Genomic DNA, 25,730 nt, shown 5'->3' on the forward strand with positions numbered 1-25,730 from the left:
GTTGAAGTTAAAGCTGATAGCCCTTCATAATTTTTGTTGCTTTGGAAAAGGAAAAGAAGCAGAATGAGAATGATTAAGTAAAGGCAATTTCACCTTCCAATTTCTTCATCTTTGTATATTTGTCATAAATAACAATTTAAATATCCTCTAAGGTTAATATTTTCTGATTTGATATGAAAGTACAGAAAAAATTAATATATTCAGGCATAATATGAGGCAACAGAGACTGAAGCATCTTATTTGTAGCAAATTTTATTTTCAAATAACCATAAAAGGTATCCAATTACTTTTCAGGTTAATTTATAGGATCATGCAAAATGTAAACAGAAAGTTCCAAAAGAAAAAAACGTTCCTGACAATTCTAATATGTGAGGGAAAAGTACACAGAAATGCACACCAGGAACTTTCTACATATGGCTAATATCTGGATCTTTATTCTTGCTTGCTTTTTGTTATCTTATCACAAGATAAAATGTAATGCAAAGAAGCAAAAATTAATCCAAGGGAGGAGAAACTTATTGATGTGATACATGATAAGGGAGGGTTAACTATGTTAATATTCACAGAGAAATGCTGCAAGTAGGGAGTGATGTTAGATAAAATTATCTTATTCTGCAACACAGTTAAACAGAAATTTAGTTGCGGCAATAATGTTACTACTTACATCATAGTCATAGACTTTTCCTTGAGTATCATGCACAGTTCTGAAATTTCCCTCTCCCGACCTCACCCCCCACCCCCAACTGCCAGGGAACCTCATAAAATAAAATGGAAATCTTCCCAGAGGGCATTTAAAATAATATTTTAAGTTAGAATTATAATTTATTTTTAAAATAAGGTAAATCATAATATTATTCTGAAAACAAACTGTTGTGAGGGCAGAGCAAGTATTATTAAAATGTTTAAAATCAACAGCAAACCATTAAACAAAACTTCCTATTTTTGACATTGACTGGAAGCAAAGGGCTGTGGCTTTACATTAGAGGCATTTTATTTATATTAATATTGAGAGTTTGTTCCCAATTACTAAAAACAGAAAATATATCTAAAAGGCCAATCCAGAGTGTATCTACATATGTGGTTTCAAAGAAAATTCAATGATATTTCTTCAATTTGGACTAAGTCCTACTGTGCTTATTTTGCCCTGTTGTGGAAGAGACTACAAAATGTTAAAGCTATTGAATGAGCTCAAGAGTACACGAACTCTCTACAAGTAAAGCTAGCTTTGTTTATAACATAGTTAAAATTTAAATAGCAAAACTTCATACAAAATTAGGTGTTTATATTTATTTTTTACAACAGTATTATCCCTAATATTCTCTTTAAGAGCCTAGAATGACATGATTCCAAATTTCCATTCCAGAGCTTCCCAGTTCTAATGCTTTCCACCACAACACGCCTTGCAGTCACACTGCAACAGAAAATGAGATGATATTTATATGTGACTAATAAAAAACCATACTTTGACTCCCAAAAAGGGTTATTATAAAAGAATGTATGGTAGATTCCACTGGGATTTTGCTTAATAAAGCTATTTATGTTTTAGGTGATGAAAAATCACCTAAGTTTTAAAAGTGTTTGCTTTGGGTCCTTTATTATGGAGTTTTATCCTTATTTGAGGTATCAAAAACCTACCCACTATGTAAGTCAGTATTAAGGTGGCTATTCAACCAAAGCGCACAGACACTAACTCTCCGTGAAGCTTTTTGCCCAAGATCAATCTGCCAGAAGTTAGACTAACCCAGGCAATTGGGAGGTAGAAGCTATGAAAATTTAGTGCCCTGCTCTCAACTAAGAGGTCCACATTTTTCTATTCCACACCGAACAGTAAGTGTGCAGTTGCTCAGACTCAAAGACTGCTTTACATCACAGTAAAGCACAATAGACCTTACAACTCTGCCTCACACGCTTTCTCGTCCCACTCACATAATTAGTACTCCTTTCTCTCTCTCTCTCTCTCTCTTTTTTTGGTTTTAAAAAATATGCCTGTTTCAAATTTGCATTATTTTTTTCAGATGTCTAATTTCAGTTATGTTCTTTCCCTCTCTGGTCTCTTCCTGCATTTCACATACCAGACAAATATTTAAAGGTCTGTAAAACCAGGCGAAGTTCCAAAATACTTCTAAATGAAATTGCCATAGGTGACAGAACAGCGAAAGAAGGCAAGACTGTAGGGCAAAGATTTGAATAAACTGGCTGGAAATGCATTGGAAAATCTATTTAAGCTGCTATAGCTGTGGATGAGGTTTCAATGAGGCATAAACATTCAAGTTACTGACAAAACCAACATGATTTGTGATCACTCAAAATAGTCTACTTGTCATGGTGCATTGCTTTTTTTTTTAGTAGTAAGTTGCTCTCTCTTCTTTAAAATTTTTTCTTTTTAGTATTCAGGAAGTGAAAGCATTTAAGAAAACATTCAAAATTCTGAGAATACATGTAAGTGAAATATTTAATGTCTGTCATTCATAAAAGTTACATCATTTACATAGGGTTCATTTGTATATAATAAAAATTTCATCATAATGAAAAATTTTCTGGAAATTATATGTTAGTTTGTTTAACATATGCTTTGGATATACAGCTAAATAGGAATAGCTAAAAATTTATTCTTCAAATATTCCCTTTAACAATTAAAAAAACCTCATTCCTAAATATTTGTCTGTCTTTCCATTTGCTTTTTTGTTTGTAATAATCATATGTAACTTGAACTATGCAAAGATTGGATCTTTTTATAGTTCAGAATATATTTGTATACTTCAATAAATTTGTTCATTGCATAGCAAACATGTAAACTCACATAGGATCTATAAATTTTACCCTAGTAATCTAAAAAAGTTGCTGAAATTTTACACAATAGTTTATTCTAAGGTTTATTTTGTTGTAATTTGGATTCACTTTATTTTTTATTTGTAATACATGTGGCAATTGAATACAACAAATGAAAATAAGTCATGAAAAGGTAAAAACCAAGTAATTTTATCCTAGATTACCAGAATTTAATCTCATTATGCTGTTTGTATTTTTTCATTAGTATAACAAGTTGTAAATGTACTGTGCTGCCTCTTTAAGTGTTCAAAATTAATTTCAACAGCGTGTGTTTAACATAAAGTTAACTATGTTTGCATCAAATAAATGTTTATTAATGAAAGCTATTTATCATACAAGAAACAGCAAAGATAAGTCATCATACAGAGGTGTACACTAGAGGTGACATATGTAAAAGTGCATGCAGAGATTTCTGTTTAAAAAGGAAGTAATAAACAATAATACTAAAATTACTGGGGTTTGATCCCTATACTCTTAAATGGGTGATAGCTTTTCTTTGAATTTACAGTTGGAAAATGCCATTAACAGGACTAATACACATTAGCAAGCAGGTGAAATGAATGTTTTGGACTTTATTTTACAACTATTTGTGCTTGACAAATGTGTGGAATTTTTTTCAATAATAATTTTTTTCAAATATGGGGTGGGCATATTACTGCCAGGTTGCTCTGGTTTTGTGCATGGTTTATCTAATTTTGTTTAAACCACATAATTTCAGGCCTTCAGTTGTGTTAGACACCATAAAGAACACAAGTTTCGTTAACATTCAGTAAATGACATTTAAGTCTCTCTCTCTCTCTCTCTCTTTTTTTTTGTCTCAATAAATTTTTTAATGTATGATTATCATAACCTAATAGTGTCTTTGTCTTCACTGCAGTGGATTTCCGATCAAACTTTTCCCCTTCTTTTAATACTTTAGGGAATTTTCAAACGTCGGGATGTTTGGCTGTAATGCCCCAAGATTTGTTCTCCCTGAAAAAAATCATAGTGACAATTTATTAACTACAGAGCAACTTGGCTTTTAGGGGTCTGCAATTTCTATTTAGATTTACAAATATCCATTTGTGCTCAATAGACCTAACATGAAATCTTAATCATATTTAAGGTTTCTTTCCATGCAATTACTTTATATGCTAGTTAGCCTTTTTATTCTAAAAATTGGACTGAGTCAAATCAGTGGGGCATGACTTTTATTATAAGCAAATATATTCAAAGGTATTTCTAGGTTGAATTACATTGCATGTGCAACAATGTGTAACATTTCATATGAATCAGAAGTTTGGAAATCTAAAAACTATTTGTATGTTTAAATATTTCTAAAAATTTTGTATTACCATTTGAATAGCTTTTATATAGATGCTGGAACACACTAGTATGGTTAAAACTTAAATAAAACTGATGGGAAAGAAAACTCCTTAGATTCAAAATGGTTTATTCACACAAATTTAATAGGATATATCACAATTGTTTGGTCCATAAATATTTAGGGGAAATAGTTTCTATACAATGCATTTATCAATAAACAAAGAAACATGGACAATTTTGCTAGACCACTTACTGTACTATAAACACGAAGCTCAATATATAAGATTATTGAATTTATCAACTATATTTGAAAGAGTGCACAACTGCTTTCTATGACATGTTTGTCCCCTCTAACAGGATACACCATAAAAAGAGTTTCAGAAATAAGAGGTAAAACAGTACAAAACTAGTGAGGTGTCAAAAGGGCTTAAAACAGTTAATTTAACAAACAACACATATATCCTGATTTTTCACAAACTTACTTCCAAGTTATATCATAAGGCACATAGGAGAACTGAGTTATAATTAGTCTACTTAATAAAGTAGATCTATAGTACCATATATTGTTCTGTCAAAGAACAAAATTTATAAGCGTCAATATTTTACCTGTAAAAGTGTATTAATAAGATCTCAGCCTTACCAAGGTTGTTTGGTCTGGTTAGTGGTAAATGCCCAAAATGTAATAGAAATATGAAAAGTCAAGATTTAAGCTCCATATAAGATGATAACCATACTTGCTAAATATATAATGGCAATCACACCTTTCTTCTGTTACAGTGTTAACTTATCTTCCATCATCTTTTTTTAAAAAATAAGCTACTTTCTGTGCTAATTTTCTAAAGACCCTGAGCAAAAGTTACAATAATGCACTTTAATGTGGGCAGTGAACTGTCAATATGTAACCACACATTTATACAGCCAGAAGGACACCTTTAACATCTATTAAATAGCCACTTCGACCACCAAAGGAGATTTAAGGGGTCCAAAAAGTGGAGAATATGTGCAAAGTTATTCTTAACAATCCACTAAAGCAAGACATATATCTTGACTTCTTTTTTATTTTTTTTAGGAAATCCACAATCTAATTGGTATTTAACTACAACAGAAGCGTAATAGATGAACATTCACCACTGCCCAGACCATTAAGATTTTAGCTTAAATTAAAAGAAAAAAAAATACTACTGTAAACTAGGAAATATATTCAGATCAGCATCCACAAGGCTTCTGAGTTTATCTACTTTAAGACTAATAACTTCGAATCTCTACTATCAGAAAAATTATTTTCAATACATAAGTCAACCTATGTCAAAATAAAATAAGACAAAACAAAACCGATTGTTGGTATAAGTCTACCAGGCTGGGTATTTTAAACATTATTCATATAGAATGCCAGATACAATATCATGGTACAGCTGAAGCCAATTAATAGAGCTATTAATTAAATTATACTGATTTTTTTACTTCTTAAAACATTATATTTTGCTTATTTCCATTTTCCCTGGGAAAAAAAAAGTAACTTAGAAAGAATGGTTTCCGAGCTATTGAATTTAGCTTTAGGAGGTTAAAATTATGGAATGTCAAAATCTATGCAGAATTTTCATGGATACACAGGGAGCTTAATTATTTTTCAAATGTTGAGAAACAAATAGTCAAGTAAAAAGTTTTTAGAGTTGTACACCCCTAAGAGAAGGAAAAGTCACTTTCCTGTAATAGATTTCTCACCTAATTAATCATTACTATTTTAAATGTCTGTAGTTAATGCTTTTATTTCATCATATTCCTCACTTGAATTAGCAGTTCAGGTAAGAAATAGAAATACTAAAAACAAGTTTTCAGTTTTAAGATTTAAAAAATGTAATGTTTTCAAAACTCCATAATCACACATACAACTGCAAGATTTAAAAAGTAACTAATTAATTAGCTGGTTCTTTATTAACCTAATCATTTAACTGGGAATTTGATTATTTGCCCATAATAATACCACTCTTTTTTTTTTTCTTCGAGATTCTGGAAATAAGTAACATACAATTTTAAGAGGCACTTATTAGAATTATTCAAAAACTCTCCTTACCAACTGAAAGACCTAATTAATATTTTTTTTAAAAAAATCCAAATACACTTTGTAGACAAAATATATTCACTTAAAGGAGACAATACTGTAAACTCATTTGCCAAGTGGCTGCAGATGCTACACACCAAGCTGTTATTTTTATTCCCCAAATATCTTGTGGGTTAGAAGAAAAAAAAGTCTTGTAAATAATAAAATAATAATAATTAGAATAATAATAAAAAGAAGAGGAAGAATTTAAAAAAAAAAAAAAAAAAACCAATGTTAGAAAAGGTTCGTTAAGGTAGTTTGTGAGGGGCTTCCGGATTCGTGGCTGTCCATGTTAGAGGTCACGGATGTCACTACAGTGATAGTGGGATTGGTCAGGTCTGTTAAAGTGGTCGCAGTGCCGGGTGGAGTGAGAGCTCCGCTGTCTGCTGAGGGCGGGGCCGGAAGCGACGTGCCATCAGCTTTATCAACACCCCCATTCTCCTGCCGCAAAAGGTTCCTTCTGAATTTGGCTCGTGCGTTTTGGAACCAAACCTGCAAACCAATCCCAATTGATTTCTTTACCGATGTTCATTTTTATATTTCTTTTCTTTCTCTCTTTTTCTTTCTTTCTTTCTTTTTTTTTTTTTTTTTTTTTTTTTTGATATATGTTTCTCCTTTTAAATAAAATAGTTTGTTTTTCTTAGGAGGAAAGGGGCTTTTTTTCCTTTCTTTTAAAACAAAGTTATTCAAGTAACACTACGGATTTATTCTCTCTCAAATGCACTTATTCCACCTGGTAGCATTAACGAGTGCCACTTGGAACAACTGATGCTTAAGCGGATATACCATGAAAATGAATACATGGTGATAAAGAGGGGGAAATACACGATGATTCCTCAACTGTTACAATAACTGTTGAAAAAGGGCAGGGCCATTGAAAGTATGGCAAAGTAAGAATCACTCATATGAAATGGACATCACTGAAACAGACTTCAAGCCATTTGTGAGCCCAAAACACGGTATATATTCTTCACACAGAAAAAACTCCCAGGGCCACAGACCTCAAACAGCCTGAAACTGTTTAGCAGAATTTAAAATACCTGCTATTTGTCACCAAGAAGTGAGAGAAGACACAGGTGACTTACAGCAACCTATTATAATTTCATTACTTATATGTTCTGACCATGATGAGTTTAGGAAATCAATTGGACAGCAGAACTAACTTCCAGTATTTTGTTTTTAATTATGGTTTGTTAAGGCAGGAAAATACTTGCTCCAATTGGTTGCTGAAACACTAACCATACTTTTGGCTTTTCAGGAGTGGAAAAAAGGTTCCACCTGAATTTGGAAGGTGAGTGAGGCTGCCAAAAGTTTGCCGAGTTAACACAGTGCCAACAGGTCCCTCTCAAGTCTGTTCACTGAGCATAATATTAATGGAAATCTATAGAGCCACGGCCTGTGCAAATAACATCACTCCCATTTGCACAGCAGTGAGTCAAGCTGTGCTGCCTTTGGAGGGCCCATCTCCACATACGTAGAGAGAATGTGGCTGTATTTAAAAAGACACTGGGTCTCTGTTTGGGAACCCTCCAGGAAGCTCCTGCAAAATCTCAGAACATCCTCTAGGGAGATAGCTAAGATAAACTAGTAAGAAGCAATACAGGAAATAGCTGCATCACTCCAACCAGGGAAGAGCACTATTTTTACTGGCAAGGGGAAGGGAAATGTATGCACAGTCAATGATGCACGTGTCTTACCTGCAAAACTCTTTTGGTCAGGCCTGTTTTCTGGGCAAGCTGCTTGAGGTCCTTGGCATCCGGATTGTGGTTGATGGCAAAGTAGGATTTCATGGTCCGGAGCTGGTGATGCTTGAAAGAGGTTCGCATGCGCTTGGTCTTCTGTGAGGGTGGATAAGGCTGCTGGTCCCGGTCCAAGTGGTCTGCCTCATTCTCATTACAACCTGTTGCAGTAACAGTGAACAAACAACTGCTCAGTGGAAATTCTTGCATTAGCTGACATGATGGCAGGCTATAATGACACTGCTATGGTAATAAAGCAGCAGTGAAAAATGCTGTCAACCCAATTATGAGTAGTATCTAGACAAAAAGAAAGAAGATCATTGCTAAAGTAAACTGAACTTGTCTGTTAATGCAGATACAACCAAAGTTTATACAATAGAAAAATATTGGTTAAATCCTGTCTTTTGCTTAATGGTTGCTAGAAGAATTTGAGAATATGAACAAACCCTAAGTAGTAAAGTGGGAGTGAGAGAGACCTACGAGAGTGAAAAGAAGAAACCCTTTTCTAATATAGTTATTTGTACCAGCTTCCCATTGCCTGCACTCACAGTGTTTTAAGACTCTACCTTTTGTCTGTATTTCTGGAATGAGACACACTGTCTGAAGGTACTGCTTCTTGTCATGAGACATAGAGAAACAAGTATTACCACTCTCTCAAGTCTGAAAGTTTCTGAGAGCCCGCCAACTAAGGAAGCATCTAGGTCAGTTCTAATGGTTAGCCTTTTCTCATATTCCTAGAACTCTCTCAGTCAGGAAAAAGTTAGAAAAGGCTGAAAAAGGAGGAGAAGTTAGAAATTTAAAATTTGTGAATTTCTTACGTAAACATAAGAATATTATTTGTTTCAGCTTTTAGCTATGACTGGTTAACGCAGAGCTATACCAGAAAGAAAATATTTTTCCCCTGGAGTGATTTTAATAAATATTTCTGAAAGAGAATGAGCCCAGACTTCCCTTCACACGGTTCATGCCTGAAGTGCTCCCCACAGCTCACAGCTGAGAGACACTGATGGTGCTTATTTCTAGGCTCAGATCTTAGTCCCTTTTGCTCCAGATGTGTGTGAGTGGGATGTGAGCTGTGCCCCTGGCTGGCCTGGCAGAGAGAGGGCGGCATTTTCTCTCCCCTTACAAAGACTTTCTCAGCACCAAGGGCAAAACAACCCAGTCTTTGAAACCAGCCAGAAAGTCATTATCCCCAGGATGTAAAGCTGCACATTTAAAGGGTCATTTCCAAGAATCTACTGGCTCTGCATAAGAAATACAATTGTAAAATGAAAACATTTTGTGAAATATTTACACAACCAACTTCAGCCAACTTCACACATTAAAGTGCATGGCAATTTTTTTTCTTTAAATTCTTCCTTCAGATAGTTATATAAATTTAGATCTAATCATCCTGCCTTGTGCTGCTTTATAACAGAAAATCTAAAACCAACCTGATCATGTCATTCCAGGGAGAAAGAAACCTGAATCTTAAAAAAGGGAGGCATCCCTTAATATTAGCTCTTCCAATCTGCTTAATAAAATGTTATCTGCCTGGTAGGCTCTGTTTATAACAACTCTTTAAAAACTATTCAGCAAATCAGCATATTTACAGAAATACAGAAGTTTTGTAGTCATCAACCAAGAAGTCAGCCACATATAAAAGTCACTTAATAAGAAATTCCTCCTAATGTGATAAGACTAGATACAAACAAATGTCTAGTAAGTAGGAGGACACACTTGGCAAAAGAACAGGTGAGTCCATTGAGGGAAATGACTCTACCATATTCACCTTTGGACTGATTCCCTGAGTCAAACACAGGGGCAGAAGCTCAAGAAACATTCAATCAAGACGTTGGGCCCTTTGTTCATCAGTAAATTACAAGTGGGTATTAATGCAAAATTAAATCAACTTGAAGTAGAATCCAAGTCAGATATACACATTTGAATGTAAAACATAGGCTTCTTAAACTCCACCAGAAAGGGTACCATATGTCCAGAGATAACAGAAAGAGTATGCATTACATTTTATCCCATTTTGGCCCAGTGGGGATATGTCAAGTTCAAATATTCGACAGAATTGCACTTTCATGTCCTCAAATGGATGAAACAGCATCTCTATGACCTACTATAAAACTATACTTATCTCCAGTAAACTGAGCCATATTTCATAACCAGATTATAAATATACCCACAAAAAATAGTCAAAGAGGCACACGTTAGTCATCGGAGGGTTCTTCAAGTAAGATTTCTTTCCTATCATATGTAACATGTAACCTTTCCTGAACAACACATCAAATTGAATTTTACACTTGGGACAGAAGACTTGGTGTTTAAATAATGCCCTTGGCCATCTTTCCCCCATTCCACACCAGGGTAATATATAGAAATGAATATGATTCCCAACATGACTATATAATCATTAGTTCTTAAAATGAAATTTATGAAAAATAATTATAGTAAGATTTGATGAAATTGCTTCCCTGAAAACTCATTCTATATCCATTATTGCTGATTAAAAACTCAGCAGAGCCTTTTAATGTGTTTTAAATACAGTTATAGGCCCCATTTCCACACAAAATACATAATCCAATGTGTAAGGAGATAACTTGTTGGGTCTTTATTAAACAGATATTACTATATATGATATTCCTGTGATGCATTATCTCATATTATGCAACTTAATCAAGAAACCTATTTCTTCTACAGAGTAACAGTGCATTATCTGATATTATTTATGTTTAACTACACATGCATTATATAACTTGCAAATGACTGTTTCTCCAAGGCCTGTTTCTATAGCTGTAGGGGATTTCCCCACTCCCCGAATTATGAGACGAAATGATAACTCTTAAAACTGTCTTAAATATCTACCTGTAAGTTCACATATAGTATTACAAAGTTAATGAGAAGATCTAAGTATTTTATTTCCAGTCACTTACGTGATGGTCACCCATCCTAAAGTGAATGTCTGCTGTGAAGGTATGTAACCTTCTGAGAATTAACTGATCCCTGGAAGACCACTAGGGGTCAGTGCCAGGCTAATTTAACCACCAGGAACCTTAAAAGTTTGGATAGGAAGAAAGGACTTAAGGAAAGGATATTTTGAGAAGTGGCCAAAGTTTAATCTCTCAATTAATGTTTAAATTACACAAATAAGAGCTTCCTATCCTAAACTAAATCTTCTTCTCATCCCTAGAGGGCTTTATTTCAAGTTACCATTTCAGGTAAACTTTCCATGTCTCTTTCTAAAATATTTGCCTGATTAATTTGCACAGAGGTATAAATGAAACTAGGGACTTTCTCATTAAAAGGCATTTGCCTTATGTCAAGCACTAGCTGGCCTTTGCCAAGTTTCACATCTTCTCTGAGATTCTTTGAATCACAAACATGTTTTCTGCACATTTTGAAAACATATTATTATGTAAATTATACTTAGTTTAGTATCAATCTTACCCTTTATGAGACTTGTTTACATTTAATGTTTACATTTAATGACAGATGGCAAGATAAAATCCAAAGAAGGCTAAAACAATGAGTTAAAACTGGATTTATTTTATTTTTTACATTTTAACATGTGTTTAATTTGCTGAAGGGTTTCTTTCCCTAGTTTTGTAACAAAGTGGCATCAGATTCACAAGCACTGTTTTAAATGATGGTCTGATTTCTGGTCAGGAATCTTCAAACCAATTAACCTGATCTTTAACATATATATACTACTTACTAGTATCTCTGGGAAAAGTCCAGAAAGGATGGAGTAGATGTTAACTAAGAGGCATCCAGTTTGTAGTGATGCAAGGTACAAACTCTTCGGGCTAAGGGGGCCTCAGCAATTTTTCCCTCCTTTGGGAGCAAGACAAAAGTGACCTTCTCCACAACAACTTGTAGCAGCATTAATTTGCAAACTAAAGACCTAAGGGGTTCCAAAGGATTCTTTTATTCTTCTTAAAAATAAATTTGTACACTCTAGTTATTTTCAGAGAAGTAAAATAATCTAAATGCTACTGTTCTTAAAGTTCCTTGGATCTAACATGAAGTAAGATCCAAGGCAAAATCAAATTTAGCTAATTAGATTAAATAAAGAATAAAAAAGTCAGGCTTGCCTACTGTTTGGCTAGAAATCTTCACCCTTCTGGACTTTATCTGGGCTGAGAGATCCCTTCTTTCCAAAAAAATCTCGCTAGTTGTGTATGAGTGGCACTCTCTCGCTTGCTCAAGCTCTCTCTCTCTCTCTCTCTTTCCCCCTCTCATTAGGGCATTAGGGCCTTGGTGAGTGGCTTGAGATTCCAATGTCATCTTCTATTAATAAAGAACAATTAGTGCCCTGCCTGCCCTGCCCTGGGGACCACGCATCAAAGAAGATGAAGTAAGCATGCTGGGCAAAGTGGCCCCTAACCAAATCTCCCGCCCCAGCACAGCAGGGGCCAGTGTGAGGGCACGGCCACTACTGAGGGTTGCCAAAACCTGGGGCTTCACCCGCTGCCCTCATACAGATTGACCGACCCTGGTGAGATTTGCAGTGAGCTGGCAGGTCCTTTTCTTTTTATCCGGCAACCCTGGTATGAACCCCCTAGGGACAAGTGCTGCCGCACAGTGTTCCCCATTGCTCCCCATTCTCCCAGCAAGGCCACCTGCTGTGCTTGCCCATAAAGGATTCTCCTCTTCTGTTAGATCAGGCAGTAGAGAACCCCAGGAGAGAGCCTAACAGAGGTCTGAGAGAGCAACCACTCATCCTGTGTGGGTTCTCCTGAAAACTCTAAACTCAGAGCAGGACCCTTAGCTCCATATTCACACTGGCTGTGTGATCTTGGGCAAATCACTTAACTGGCTGGACACTGTTCTTTACCTTGACTAGCAATGTCAGGCACCATACCAGGCCCTGCGAACTGGAAGAGAAAAACAGGCAAAATCCTGTGCTCTGGGGTGCCCATGTGTTGTATCTGGGGGCATTTGGAGTAATACAGTGGGGTTGCCATAATAAGGTCCTCAACGTTCCTTCCAACAGAATGGTCTCCCCTGTCCTGAGCGTCAGTCTGCTGAGATTCTCAGCCAGGTCTGGGCCAGGGCACTGAAAGCCAAAGCAGTTAACTTAGGCTCCCCAAAAGTTAGCCAGGGCTTTCTAATACCTCTTTTTTCCAGTGATTGGGACTCACAAAAAGAGTTTCTGTTCTGCTCAGAGTTCACATCTGCAGAGTGGATCACCATCCTCACCTGGAGGATGGGAAGTGGGGGCCCGCTACCAACAATGGGAAACTGATGCATGTGAGATTGACACATGATAGGTGTGTCCCCTAAAGCAAGGAAGAATGTGTTCTTGACTCCTTGCCTGCGGGTTGTTTTTAATGAAGAGAGAAGGTGATTGAGTATAGATGAATGGTCTGAGATACCATTAAGCTTCCTCAGGGGGCCCAACCTGAAGGTTCTTTCAGTTGGCCAGGGGTCTGGATGTCTGGATGGTCTATCACACCGGGAATGAGACAGCTGGATGAATATCCTGACTTAGGAAAGACACAGGCTAGCTCAGCTGTGGAGAGTGATTCCCACCCCTACAACTGCTTTTTGCCAAGATCAGGGATTAGGTTTTTCAACACTCTTGCCAACCGTGTTCCTGATTAACTTTGGGCTGGTGACCACAGCCTCTGACCCCTCTAGACAGACTGGGGTTGGGCTCTGAAGACTTTTTTTTTTTTTTCTTCAGTATTTAGGAAACCTCCTCCAGGATCTATAATTTGGCCTCCACAAAGAAATTGCCCTGGGGCTGTTTTGCTCCAACTGAGAGCCAGAAACTAATGGGCTCATTAACTAACAGGCAACAACGATTTGGCTCTGCCTGTTTGGGGGAAATCACTACAGCCCCATAGTTATGGATGTGTTTTTTGCCACAACCTAAATAAAGTGTTGCCTTTCCCTCCCCTCCCTCCTCCTCCTCCTCCCTCTCTCCCTTCCTTCAGAGTGACAGGGGGTTGTGGTGAGAACAGAGGCATCGGGCAAAACACTCTTGCAGCAAGACTTTGGACGGGGAAGGAGCTCTACGAAATTTCCTCAGGGAGGCCGGGGCTGCGCCGGGGGTGAGGATAGGGGGCACACCTGAGTTGTAATTGACGATGTCTACTCCCAGCGCTGGGCTCTTCCGCTTCCGGGGCCGCCCCTTCTGCACGGTGCCCGTACCATTGAAGTAAGGCAGGGCCAGGCCGCCGCTCTTGGCCGCCAGCTCCGTGTAGCTCAGCTGAGGTGGATACTCTCCTTGCAAGAGGGTCTCGAAGTGGGCGCGGCAGTACACCAGGCTGTCCTTCATGCCGAAATGGTCGCCCGTGGTCAGAGTCTTGTTGCAAGTGGAGCAGGTGAAGCAGCTCAGGTGGTAGACTGAGTCTCGGGCGCGCATGACCATCTCTGAGGCGGAAATGCCAAGGTGGCAGCGGGCACATCTCTGCACAGAGAACCTTCTGGAAGGAAACAGTTGAGTCAGGGTGCTAGTTGAAGCAAGGCAAAGCCATCTCCCACCCGCGACACCTGGGCTTGGTCTGCAGTGGCTTCAGACTGGGACCTGGGAGGGTTCCAGGAGGACAGGACAGTGGACATTAATTTTATTTGCCCATCGACCTTTTCTGATAAACCGAGACAAAGGATCCTTACATTAAAGTCAGAAGAATCGGGCAACTAAGTCTTAGTTTTCTTCTCTGTAAAGTGAACATTAAAACAAATTTTTTAAAAATTTAAAAAAGCAAACCACTAGTTAGAACGATCTAACAGTACTAGAATATTAAATTGCCATGCCAAGTAAAAACAGTTAATCAATTACAAAATATTCTATGAATGAGGGAAGATATAATTATTCCTGGATGTGCGAGTGTGCGGGAAAACATGCCGACACAGTCCTGGAAAATGACGATTTTGTAGAGGAAAGGTTATTATTTTTTTAACCACTTATCTTGTTTGGGCTGAGAGCGGAGCTAGGTCATCTGCACATAGTTCTGTCTTTCCCAATCCAGAAATATAACTGAGAAGAATCAATAAAGACGCCTGCTGCTGACTTTTCTCTCCAATCTGGCGGACATAGTTGTAACTAGCGATAAAAGGAACTCGGAACTGAGTGGCTTGGGTTTTGGCAATGGCATTTATTCCTTTTCATAGTCATTTACAGAGTCTCCTGCCACCTGCGAAAACCTAACACTCTGTTGCTGCTGCCCGAGCCAACTAGTTCAGTTTCAAGGCGCAGAACTTGCCCAATTCGTAGCAAGCGGAAAACAAAAACCCAGTCAAGTCTCAGTCGACGGAGACCACGTCCATTTACTCTTCCCCAGATTTCCCCAAGTTCCTCCAGCCAAGCTGAGAAGTGATGGGAGCGCGTGGTATTCGCTGATAGAGCTCTAGACCTTGAATGTCCCTCCCACCCACCCTCACCGTCGGTCAGGGAGATTGCAGCTTGAAGGCATATGCAGTGGGTTTCCCTGGTCTCCGAAGTGATAACCGCACCCGGAATGGGGCAAAAGGTGGGAGACGGAGAGGGGATTCCGGGCTCAGGCAGATAACCCCGCCAGGTGTACTTGGGCGGGCGTAAGAAGTGGGGGTGTAGGGGAGTACCTGTAGTAATCCTCCTTGCAGTAAATGCTACCGTCCTTGGCAAAGCAGGTGAGCTCGGACTCGAGGGCCAGCTTACATTCACAGCACTTCAGGCATCTCAGATGCCACTGTTTGTCCACAGCCAGCAGGTAGTACCTGTCCGAGATCTTGCCCCCGCAGCCGGCGCACAGGGCGGGCTTCTCCGGGCTAAGCGGGGGCATGCCCTGCAAAGAAAGCACACCGCAAGGCTGAGGAGGGCGCGCGGTGTCGCCGCACGACGCGGGGTTCTCCCCCAGGAAGACCGAGCCCAGGGCGTGCAGGGAGCGCGGCAGGGGCCAGGGTCCACTGCACAAAGGCAAAAGTCGGGGAAAACATTTGTGATTTCTCTCTTTGCGGCTCGCTCGCTTTCTTCCGTATCCGCCTAAACCGGCATTCGCGTCCTCCCGGGACTATTAGCCTAAAGACGTTCCGGCCATCAGAAGCCTCGCTTAAAAAGGACTGGCAGAATATTGACTATAGTTTAGTGGTCGTTTCCGAATTCAAATAAATACAAGCTAAAAATTGTGGCTTTCGACGCACACAAAATAAAACAACGGAAATGATTGGGGAGTGAAATGGAAATTTCAACGAGCACAGGTTATTTTAAACAAAAAATATTACAGTTCGATTTCTCTAAATTCTTATAAGCAGCATTGAAATCAAAAGCAAAGGGGAGATTATTGGACCTGTGCTCATAACTTGGTCGACTTTGTTTTGATTGAGATATATTTGGCAGACCCTGCTGTTCCCTAATTTTCAGGACTATTGGTCCCGTTCCCAATAAGTGTGTAAAGTGGTTGTTCCGAAAGAGGGTCCGTTGTCCAGCCCGCTCTATACAGTCCCCTCTTTCCCTAGCATCAACAGGCGTACAAACAAGACCTTTGTCTTGAAAATCTGTTTAGTGCCCAAGTTACGCTTCCCTTCTGGGTCCCACTGACCCGACTGAGGATGCCCCAGTGACCCCACCTTGAGGAGCCCAGCCCCACTGCAAAATTTGGGTTTGGGTTGCTACTATTTGATTTAAACGTGATGACCAGAAAAAGGGAAAAGGAGTTAACCTCCGGACATTTCCCTCACGACTAGCAGAAATGGGTTGAACTTCCCCATGAAATTTCAGTGGGCCTGAAAAAGTAAAGTTTAGCCCTTTACTCTGACCAAGGGCCCTGGCACGGAATGAGTGTTACAAATATAGACACGTTCACCAGTTGGGATACTTGCCGGACCCAAAACCCAGCTGACAGGGCTAGAGCAGTCTCCTGATTAGTTTGGGCTACAAGTCCTACTGTGGTACCAAAGGATCTACACAGCTATGTTTGGCTGAAATCATTTCCGGAGACTTCTGTAGTTTCCCCCGCTCCAGTTAGTAATCGGGAAAGGGAAGCACTTAGATAAGTAATTGGTTTTCTTTATTAGGAGGACATAACTTTATCATTATGGATAGGAGAAACAGTGGTAGTTGATTAGCTTGTTTAAGGGTTGGTTATAAAGTTCGTGCGTTTCGACTGGGTGCCGCGCTCCTCCGTATGTTTTATTTGATTTCCCCCTACACATGACACCCGCCCGGTCCCGGCGCTAAACGTAGTGCTGTCTCGTTAGAGGGACTGAGTCAGGATGCCAGAAACCCTGAGATTCTCTCAGTTAGGGGTCCCAAGACCCGAGCGTCTAGAGAACTGGAAATGACCCAGTCGCGTCCGAATCTGCTCCAAAGGTCCAGTCATCAGGGCCAGAGACTAAGGCCACCTGGGCTCCCGCTTGGCTCGGACGCCTAGGCAGCGCGCCGTCCTCTTATTGCTTGCGCCCAGCTTACTCTCGGAGCTGCGGATCCTCGCCGGGGAGACTCCTGCCCCGGAATCAAGGGAACCTTGAGGTCTGTAGAAGAGAACGCCACCTCCCCACTCCACCTCCTCCCAGCTCCTCTCCCTGCTCTTTCGGAATCAGCTACGACAGAGGCTAGTCAGCTAATGAAGACATTTCAATTCAGAAAAACGACGATTCTTAGCCCTGCAGACCTAGTGGACGGGAGAAAACCCACCCGCCAGCCTCAAGCGGACGTCTCTACCACCCGCCGCCCCCGATCTCCTCCGGCCAGGGAGTCTGCTTGGCTTAACAGAGGGCGCAGGGGTGCCCGGCTACCGCCGCGGCGGAGCCCTTCCTTACCGCGTCGCGGCCGTTGAGTTGGGCGCCTTTGGCCAGACGGGCCTCAGTCTTGGATCTGCGCTCCATCTCCTCCATGATGCCTTGGATGTGGCCTCCAGAGATCCCGTGGAAGAGCATGGCTGGGGGGCGGAAAGGACACGAGTTGTCTTCTGCTCGGCACCCCACTATTTCCATATACACACGCCCAGGGCTTTCAGCTCATCCGAATGAGGGAGGCAAGGGACCCGAGAGGGCTGCGCTGTGGGAGCGCAGAGAGGCTCGGGGATGGAGGGAAAGAGGGAGAGAGAAGAGGGGAAGAAAGAGACAGAGTGGAAATCGGTCTGCTTGGGGGGACTGGGGGAAGCAAAAAGAAGTGGGAAGAGTGGTGGGGTAAGCCTCAGCGGCTCCCTGAAGGAGATGTGCAGAAAACAAACAATTCGGGTGGAGGAGAAAAGAGGCGTAGAAGGCAAATCTTACTGCTCTGAGAGATCGAGTTACTAATGGGAAACAACTGCAGCGGGGAGGAAAACAAAATCTGGTGAAGAAAGAAAATAGTTTTGAACACAAAGAAAGAAAAAGAAGTGCTATTTTCAGCGTTCCCTGACTGCTTGCAAGTTCCCAGTTCCTGTAGGTTGGGTTGGGGACTGCTCCTGCCTGAGCTGTGTCCAATTTGTTAAGAGACTAAAGCCAGCCCATTTTTGATAATTTAGTAGGAGGAGTTCTCTCCCCGGAGCTGCCACGGATTTTTATTCAGACAACAAAGACCTGTCATACTCCTCTCAACCCCCTGGTGATGGGCAAGCAGGACAAACATTACAAAGGGGTGGGGGGATAGAGAGCGGGGAGGCAGGAGGAGGGGGCATTTACCTCCCCACAAAACACACACACACGCGCGCGCGCACACACACACACACACATCCAAGAGTTCCCAGCAGTCATGTTTTAAAGGGGAAAAGGAGCTCTTGTCCCCGCCCTGGTGCAGGAGGCCTAGAGCCCGCCTATTTGATCCGAGTTCAAGATCAGACCTTGGCTCAGGACACACAGAATATCAACTTCAAACTTTGGGTTTGCTCCTTGTGGACTTTTTCATCCCCAGCCTGCAGGACTGTCACCAGAAATGCATAAATATTGCGCAGAAATGTAAGCACTTCACTGAAGTGGAGATAATGTTGGCTCCTCTCCTCCCCATCCCATCTTCCTCAATCCACTTTTAAAAGCAGCTGTCTGACAATGCAGGTCTTTGCCTCACCTCCTTGAGGGCTGGAGACCCTACTAGGTGCGGGCTTCATCCAAAGTGGAAAGCGCGTTTGGAGCGTCTACATTTCGCAGGGTTACTTTTGGCAAAACAATTTTCTTTGAGAAAAGCAGAGTGTATGGGACAGGGCATGGACTTGTACACATGGGTATGCAATTGAGCCTTGGCCATAGGGCGGCTTATTCTTTTCCCCGGTTCAGGTTTGAAGGAAGGCTGCCGGAGATTCTAATGTCTCATTTGAAACTTGCCAATATAGGAAGCGACTTGGGGCCTCCCGGGAGCTTGGCGCCTGCCCCGCAGGACTGGGCACTAGCCCCATCGCATGCTGCTCCCACTACCCTGGCAGGACAGGGGACTTGTAAAACTGGGCGCACCCGCACACTCAGAAGGGTGTGAAAGGGACTCTTTGCCTTGGAGGAGGGGAAGGTGAGAACGGACAAGCAGAATGGCAGACCTGCTCCTCACAAAAGGTGGGATTGTTCTGTCGCCCTCTGTTCCCGGTAGCGGCGGCCCCTCCCTGGCCCCATTAAAAAGTGTCCACAATACTCTGATATTGTCGATTCATTCAAACGGCCACAGGCCCCCTAGGGGCCCGAAGCACAGCGCTGCGGCAGGAACCAGCGTGGCTTTACCCAGAGAGGAGGACGCGCGGGCCGCTCTCTGCTCCTTTCGTCCGGGTCATCAGCCTGCGTTCCCCACTACTTCCCGCCGCCTTTCCCAGGACTGTGGTGCCTGTGTCCTGGCACATCCTAGACACCTCAGAAGAGCCGCCCAGCCGCAGACCCGCTTCCCTCCGCCCGGGGGAGCCCGACAGGGAACTGTGGCCAAAGCTAGAAAGACCACGGGAGAAAATCCAGGGAGAGAAGGAGGAAAGGAGGGAGAGAAGAAAGAAAGAAAAAAGGAAGGGAGAGGATGAGAAGAAGGGAAAGGAAGGAAGGCAGAAATAAAGCGAGGGAGGAAACGGCCCCTGGTGCAGCAGCCTGACTTCCTGTCTCAAAGCGTTGCCTACTGAGGCTGCTGGAGTGGCCTCTTCCATGAAACTCAAGACTCTACTGCTTCCCCTCCTTTTTTCTCAGGGTCAAAAATAATGTTATTTGCAGACTGGACGCGGTTTAGGTCCTCCGGGTGCCAGAATGCAGCTCATAAAACACAATTTCACACAAAAATGAAGCCAATCAAGTGCACTAAGCTGGAAACATCCCCCTCCTCCTCACTTTGGCAGCTATACCTGACAGCAGGGCTGCTATTTACTGTAAGTAATGTAATTAGCCCCTTTGGATGGGAATCAATGAGCTTTTCAAACCCACGTGCACACAAGAAGGGCCCTGAGGAGGGGCTGGGGGCAGCAGTCCTTTCAGAGACAGCAGGTCCTCTCACAAAGGGGCAGATTGCCTTCACACAAGTCAGAGGCTAAACTGACTCAGAGCTGGAGGAGGAGAGGGAGAAAGAGGAGGAGGAGTAGGAGGAGGAGGAGTCTCTGAGAAATCCCCTCAGTCAATTCACCCAAGGAAGCTCCAAGCAAAAAGTAAATACAGGACTTCAACTGACTTTGTCTAGTTTCTGTGCTAAACCCTCTCCCAATGCCCAAATGGGGGTATTTGAAATTAGGTTTGGTTCTTGTTGCATATTGCCCTTACTCAGCAAAATCAACAACAAAGAACGCAAGAATACCACTGTTTCCTTGCAAGAGATAAAACTTTGGAGATTGCATGCAGGGAAAGTTAAACAACTCCAGGAAAAAGCCAGAACTTTACAGAGTCTCCAGGGAAGCCAAACACAGAGGTTTTGTAAGCCCTCCAATCATCCATTCATTCTGCGATTCCACACGTATTTGTTAATCATCTAGGTACAGGCAAGGCAGAACACCTTCTGCAATCAGTTTCCAAGTTGAATCCTAGCTATTGTTGCTCTTATAAAACTCAGGTTATAAGTTCCTGCATTCAGTGGCATTTGCTACTTCCTGTAAAGAAGCGAACTGCCAGGATTCTTCCTTCACAGCAAATGCAGGAAGTCTGGAGAAAGCTGGGGGTGGGGTGGGGGTCTGCAGGAGTTTGGGAGGTCCTTGTTAGCTCTGCAGAAATAGGTCCCCATGGGTCCAGACCTGCCTCCTCTCATAGTTCCTAAGGAGGAAGCCCATGAAGAGTGGGAAGGAATGCCCTCAAATTGGGTGTGTGACCCTGAGTTTTCTACTTTTTGTCTTGGAGTCCCCAAGAGAGATTGCCTAAGAGCTCCCCGCTCCTCATTCTCAAAGGACGTTAAGCACTTTAAATAAAGAGAGCATCTTTGTACTCCTTTCACCTCTCCAGCAGAGGGACTGAGGCCCGGTGGCTGGTGACAAAAAAAAAAAAAAAAAAAAAAAAAAAAATTCCCCCTTCTCCCAGCTCTAGTCTGAATGGCCCGCAAGTGTTCTATAAAAATTAGAGTGTTCATTTTTTCAGTTCCTGGGCTGCGCCACTTCCTCACTTGATGGGACAGGTGCATGTGGTTCTCTCTAACCTGCATCGAGGATAGGATCTTAAGTCTCCTCTAAATTCAGAGCTCTACCAGGAATAATGGGGCAGGTCCCTTGACCAGCACTGCTCTCCCTCACAATTGAGCACACACAGTCCACTAAGCTTTCTTTCCTTTCTATTCTGACAGCACCCATCCCGCTACTGTTGCCACTTTTAGGAAAGTGGACAGCCAGACTATAGTGGAGCATAGTAGGTGGAACTGAGAGTTCGAGATCTCAGAATCTCTATGAAGGTCAAGAAGACTGCAGCGCCCTTGTCCCGGGCTCAGGTGGGTCTACCTGGGCAAAGAACCTGAGCCCAGTAGAACTCCCCAGGGGAGAGGAAAGGGAAATTAAACCCACAGGACAGTTAGGGTTGAGAGGGAAGAAGTAACCCAACAAATGTGCATCTTTTGAGAGCAAAGGTGACTTAAGGTCTCTTTCTACCTGAATTTTGGAGGCCATGATTCTGTGCCTCTAAGTTTGCCCTTTAAAGAAGGAGGTGTTACCTTTCCTCCAGACCCTGTTAAGCTAGTTAAGGAGCCCCTTTGGTTTGAAAGGCGAGACTCTTAAAACAGTATCCAGCTTCTGGCAGTGTCCTGAGCACCCCAAGGCCCAGTGAAACGTCAGCATCATCCTGAGGCTCAGAACCATGCGTTCAGTGCCATGCCACCTGTCCCTGGATGCCCGGGCTGCGCTGGATGGAAGGTGAGAGGATGGCCGGGACACTCTGGGGCCTTTCTCCAGAGAGTGGAGACTGAAATACTCTATGTGTAAAACTTCCCCCTACACCTAGGTGGGCAGATCTATACTGAGGCTGCTACACGGGCGCACTTCTGGTTCAGTCCTACTAGAGGGGCCTCCCTCAAGACAAATGGAAGTGAGCCAAGCAGAGCTGGGACAGAGGGAGTTCGGCTGCCTGGAAAGGGGCACCCGAGGCCACGCTCCAGCTGCACACCCTTGCCAGTCTCTCGCTGGGCGGTAGTCCCCAGCCAAGGCCCTGCCCCTTCGCACGTTCTCTGCCTACCCTCACCCTTTGTGACAAAAAGCCTCTCGCCGACTTTTGCTTCCTTCAAACCTCTATCCTCTATAGGCCCGGGGCTCTTCTCCCCAAAGGGGCCTGCGCCAAGTTTAGAATACAGCGCTTCTGAAATCTGATGCTCTTTTACCTGAGATTTGTTGCGCCGCCTGCCCTCAGCTCCGCAGAAATAAAGGGAGAAGTCCCGCACTGCGTCCACTGAGATCCGGCGCAGAAACTGCTGCGCTAGGTTAGGACTGAACAACAACAAAAGAATGTGGGTGAAGCCAGTTTCCAGTTAACCCCTACCCGGGTGAGAAACGGTGTCTTCTCGGCCCCCCTTCCATCCCTTCCAAGAAAGAGACATCCCCAGCAGCTCAGCGGAGGGTCGGGAGCGCTTCCCTTGCGCCACTGACTACTGGAGGATCAGTGGAACCAGGACCTCTGCCTGGCGCCCCGGACCCTGATCCTGAGGAAAGTCGAAGACAGTCAAAGAGAAAGGCAAAAAGAGGGAAACGAAGGTTTCAGGAATCCTATCAGGAGACTCTGAAAACGAATGTGTTTTTTTGAGCCTACGAAGCGCGGTTTAATTTTTAAGACAAACACACACTCCTCTTCGTTCCACCCAGCGAAGGCGCACACACATGCACACACACTCACATGACATACGCACTGGCCCAAGGGGCAGAGAACATCGCAAGGAACCTGGCACATAACTCACCTGCCTCTAGAGTGGTACCGTTCAGCATTCTTGGAGGAAAAGGAGTGGATCACGCCGTAATGGTGGTTGCACTGGCAGAGAAAAGCCGCGCGTCAGCCGGGCGGTACGGCCCGGCTTCCCCAAGCACCTCCTCCCATCCGGTGGGGCGCGTCCAAACCGCTCCTCCCGCGGAGACCTCAGGTAGGGACTCGGCTTGGAGCAAAGCCGGACCTTCCTCTGGTAGGCTCCCAAGACGTCCCTGAAACTCCCGGCCGTCCGGGCGCACTCCGAGGGGAGAAAACTGCTCCAACTAAAACATCTCCATCAGGGTCTTACCTTGAGGTCCAGATGTCAGACGTTTCCCCCACTAGAACTCGGTTCTTGGCGAGGAAAGGCGGGAGGCGGCGGCCAGAGGTGCGGGTCAGTCCTCGAGTCTCGCTGAGGGTCCCTCTGTTAATTCAAATAAATAAATAAAGCGTTGGATGAAAATTAATTTCTCCCTTCTCTCTCTCCCCCACCCCGTTGGAGTTGATCTGATTCCCTCACCTCTGACCCTTAGCTCTCTCCACCTGTCTTTTATTTTCTGTTTATGCTTCCAAATCGGGAGGGGGAGGAAGAAGGGGTGGGCAGAGGGCACAGACGCGGGCCGGTGCCCAGAGAAACGCTCTGAGGCTGCGTTCAGCCCTTCCAGCCTCTCAATAATCAGAGGAGGTGTTAATGGAGGACTCGGCGGTAACTGAACCTCATAAAGCCCAGAGCATCTTGAGGCTGGGGCGCAGCAGGGGGGCTGGAGTCCCGCGGCGTGCCCTGGGCTCCCGGCCCCCCAGCCAGCTTTTGCCTCCCTGCAGCTTGTACCTAAAAGATGCTGCCGCCAGCTGGTGCCTGCATAGACGGTGGATGGGCGGTAGCTCCTGCGGGGAAACTAGGCTAAGCCATTGATTGTTCACCCACCGCGTCCCCGCCTTCCCCTCCCGGTCCCTCCTTCACTCTCCGCGCTCCCGGGCTGGGTATCAAGAACCCAACACTCTGGGGAGTATTCTGCGCTCGAAGTCGGCGTTTGCGGCGGGGTCAACAAGAGAGCCGGGGCATCTCTTCCTCCCGGGCCCCGGCTAGGGGATGGGGGTGGTGGTTAACCTTCCAGGAGAAAATCCGCACTTGGACCCGGGCAGGCAAGGGTTCGAGGGGATGCAGCCAGACCTGGGACGGGGTGGAGGCCACATTACCTGGTGTCAGGTTCCCGAGGGGCTGCGTTGCCCTGCGCGCAGTCAGGCAGCGGGAAAGTGGAGGGAGAACCGGGAAGCTGGGCCTTGGGCCAGTTATTTACCCATTCCCCCACCCGGTGCGCCCCTCACAGTCTGAGATGGGAGGGCGGGAGATTACAGCAAGGCTCCCACACGGGTGGGGAGGAGAATATGAGCAGTGAGATTGGCCGCTCCAAGATGCTGGTCCGGGTGATGGTGCCGCCCTGCCTACCCGCCCCTCCTCCACGTGCCACCATAGCTACTCCTTGGCGGTGCGTGGCTTGGGTCCAGGGCGCAGTGGGCGGGGTGGGGGGACGCCCGCTTGCCTCCAAGCCGCTTGCGAAAACCGCGTGGGATTGCGGCTGCACGTGGGGCACGTGGGGGTGGACGCCGCCTCCACGCCTGCCCCACAAGCTCTGCCATACATTTTAGGGTCCGTAAGGAACAGACCAGGAGCTGGGAACCCGAGCTCCCTGGCTTTCTCTTTTCATCCCAAATCCGGGAATGTCGCTCGGAGTACCTCCTACAAGATCTCTCTTCCTACCCAACATTTGGCTTCGCTAACTAGTCCCACCAGCCCGGTCAGTCCCACCAGTTTACCTTTCAATCTCCCCCACGCCTGACTTTCCTCTTTCCGCCCTGGCCTCCTTAGCTCTTTCTTCTAGAATATCCCCTATATCGGTCAGGTTTCGCAGCCAGGAAAAGACAGTCCTCCCGGGTTCATCTTCTATGCTCATCAGCGAGGCCATCGAATGAATGGACGGCGATACCCTCCCAAAAACTCTTGGGTGCTTTCAACTCATCCCTGTCTAAAGCAACCGGGCTTAACCTCTTTGCGGTCCAATACCGTTTTAGGTATTTGGTAACGACATCCATTCTACACACACACACTCACACACACACACACACGCAGGCGCACGCACACTGAAACGCGCACCGAAGCTCACACTTTCGAATACAAATTTCTGCTTGGAGGATGTGGTCGTTAAAGCTCTCCCAATTCCTCTAGCGTCCACGATTCCTTGGTTAACACTGCCTTTTATGACTGCAGTGCCAGAAAGGAAAGCCACGTGAATCTGTGCGTTTTGTGTCATGAGCCCAACCTCGAAGCTGTTTATGGGGACAGAGGTCAACCCAGTGCCCTGGGCACCCCAGCACACATCAGAGCATCCAGAGGTCCATGGTACGCTGGACATTCCAGGGATAGCTCAGTCTCTGGCTAAAGATAGTTAGGGGTTCTTCCACAACCTTTTTCTCAGAAATCAGGCTCTTCACAGAGACTGGCGAAATAGGATGTAGACTTTCTCTGCCCTCCACCCCCGACTTAAATATCTTACTTT

The 25,730-nt window shown here is 43.8% G+C and overlaps 1 protein-coding gene across 3 annotated transcripts; it reads right to left on the bottom strand.

The window, feature by feature from the left end:
- Positions 1 to 226: 226 nt before the first annotated feature.
- On the bottom strand, positions 227 to 23,266 carry LHX9 (LIM homeobox 9). Of its 3 annotated transcripts, XM_007989051.3 has the most exons (6): positions 23,171 to 23,266; positions 17,707 to 17,825; positions 15,532 to 15,734; positions 14,038 to 14,393; positions 7,930 to 8,132; positions 227 to 6,724 (listed from the first exon to the last, which is right to left on the bottom strand). In XM_007989051.3, exons 1-6 carry the CDS (start codon positions 23,196 to 23,198, stop codon positions 6,467 to 6,469), a joined length of 1,167 nt encoding a protein of 388 aa, XP_007987242.1. In that variant the 5' UTR covers positions 23,199 to 23,266; the 3' UTR covers positions 227 to 6,466. The 3 variants fall into 3 exon arrangements, with proteins under 3 accessions (XP_007987242.1, XP_007987241.1, XP_007987244.1); XM_007989050.3 differs by lacking the exon at positions 23,171 to 23,266 and having other exon boundaries at positions 17,707 to 18,449; XM_007989053.3 differs by lacking the exon at positions 23,171 to 23,266 and having other exon boundaries at positions 3,264 to 3,801; positions 17,707 to 18,449.
- Between the last annotated feature and the right edge of the window lie 2,464 nt (positions 23,267 to 25,730).

Source organism: Chlorocebus sabaeus, chromosome 25, assembly GCF_047675955.1.
Source record: "Chlorocebus sabaeus isolate Y175 chromosome 25, mChlSab1.0.hap1, whole genome shotgun sequence".
NCBI classification, from domain to species: Eukaryota; Metazoa; Chordata; class Mammalia; order Primates; family Cercopithecidae; genus Chlorocebus; species Chlorocebus sabaeus.

Excerpts from the sequence above, each read along its gene's own strand:
- LHX9 (XM_007989050.3), bottom strand. The coding sequence starts at position 17,880 with ATGGAAATAGTGGGGTGCCGAGCAGAAGACAACTCGTGTCCTTTCCGC. Across the intron at positions 15,735-17,706 it reads AACTCAACGGCCGCGACGCG|GGCATGCCCCCGCTTAGCCC; the intron begins GTAAGGAAGGGC and ends CTTTCTTTGCAG. Across the intron at positions 14,394-15,531 it reads TGCAAGGAGGATTACTACAG|AAGGTTCTCTGTGCAGAGAT; the intron begins GTACTCCCCTAC and ends GTTTCCTTCCAG.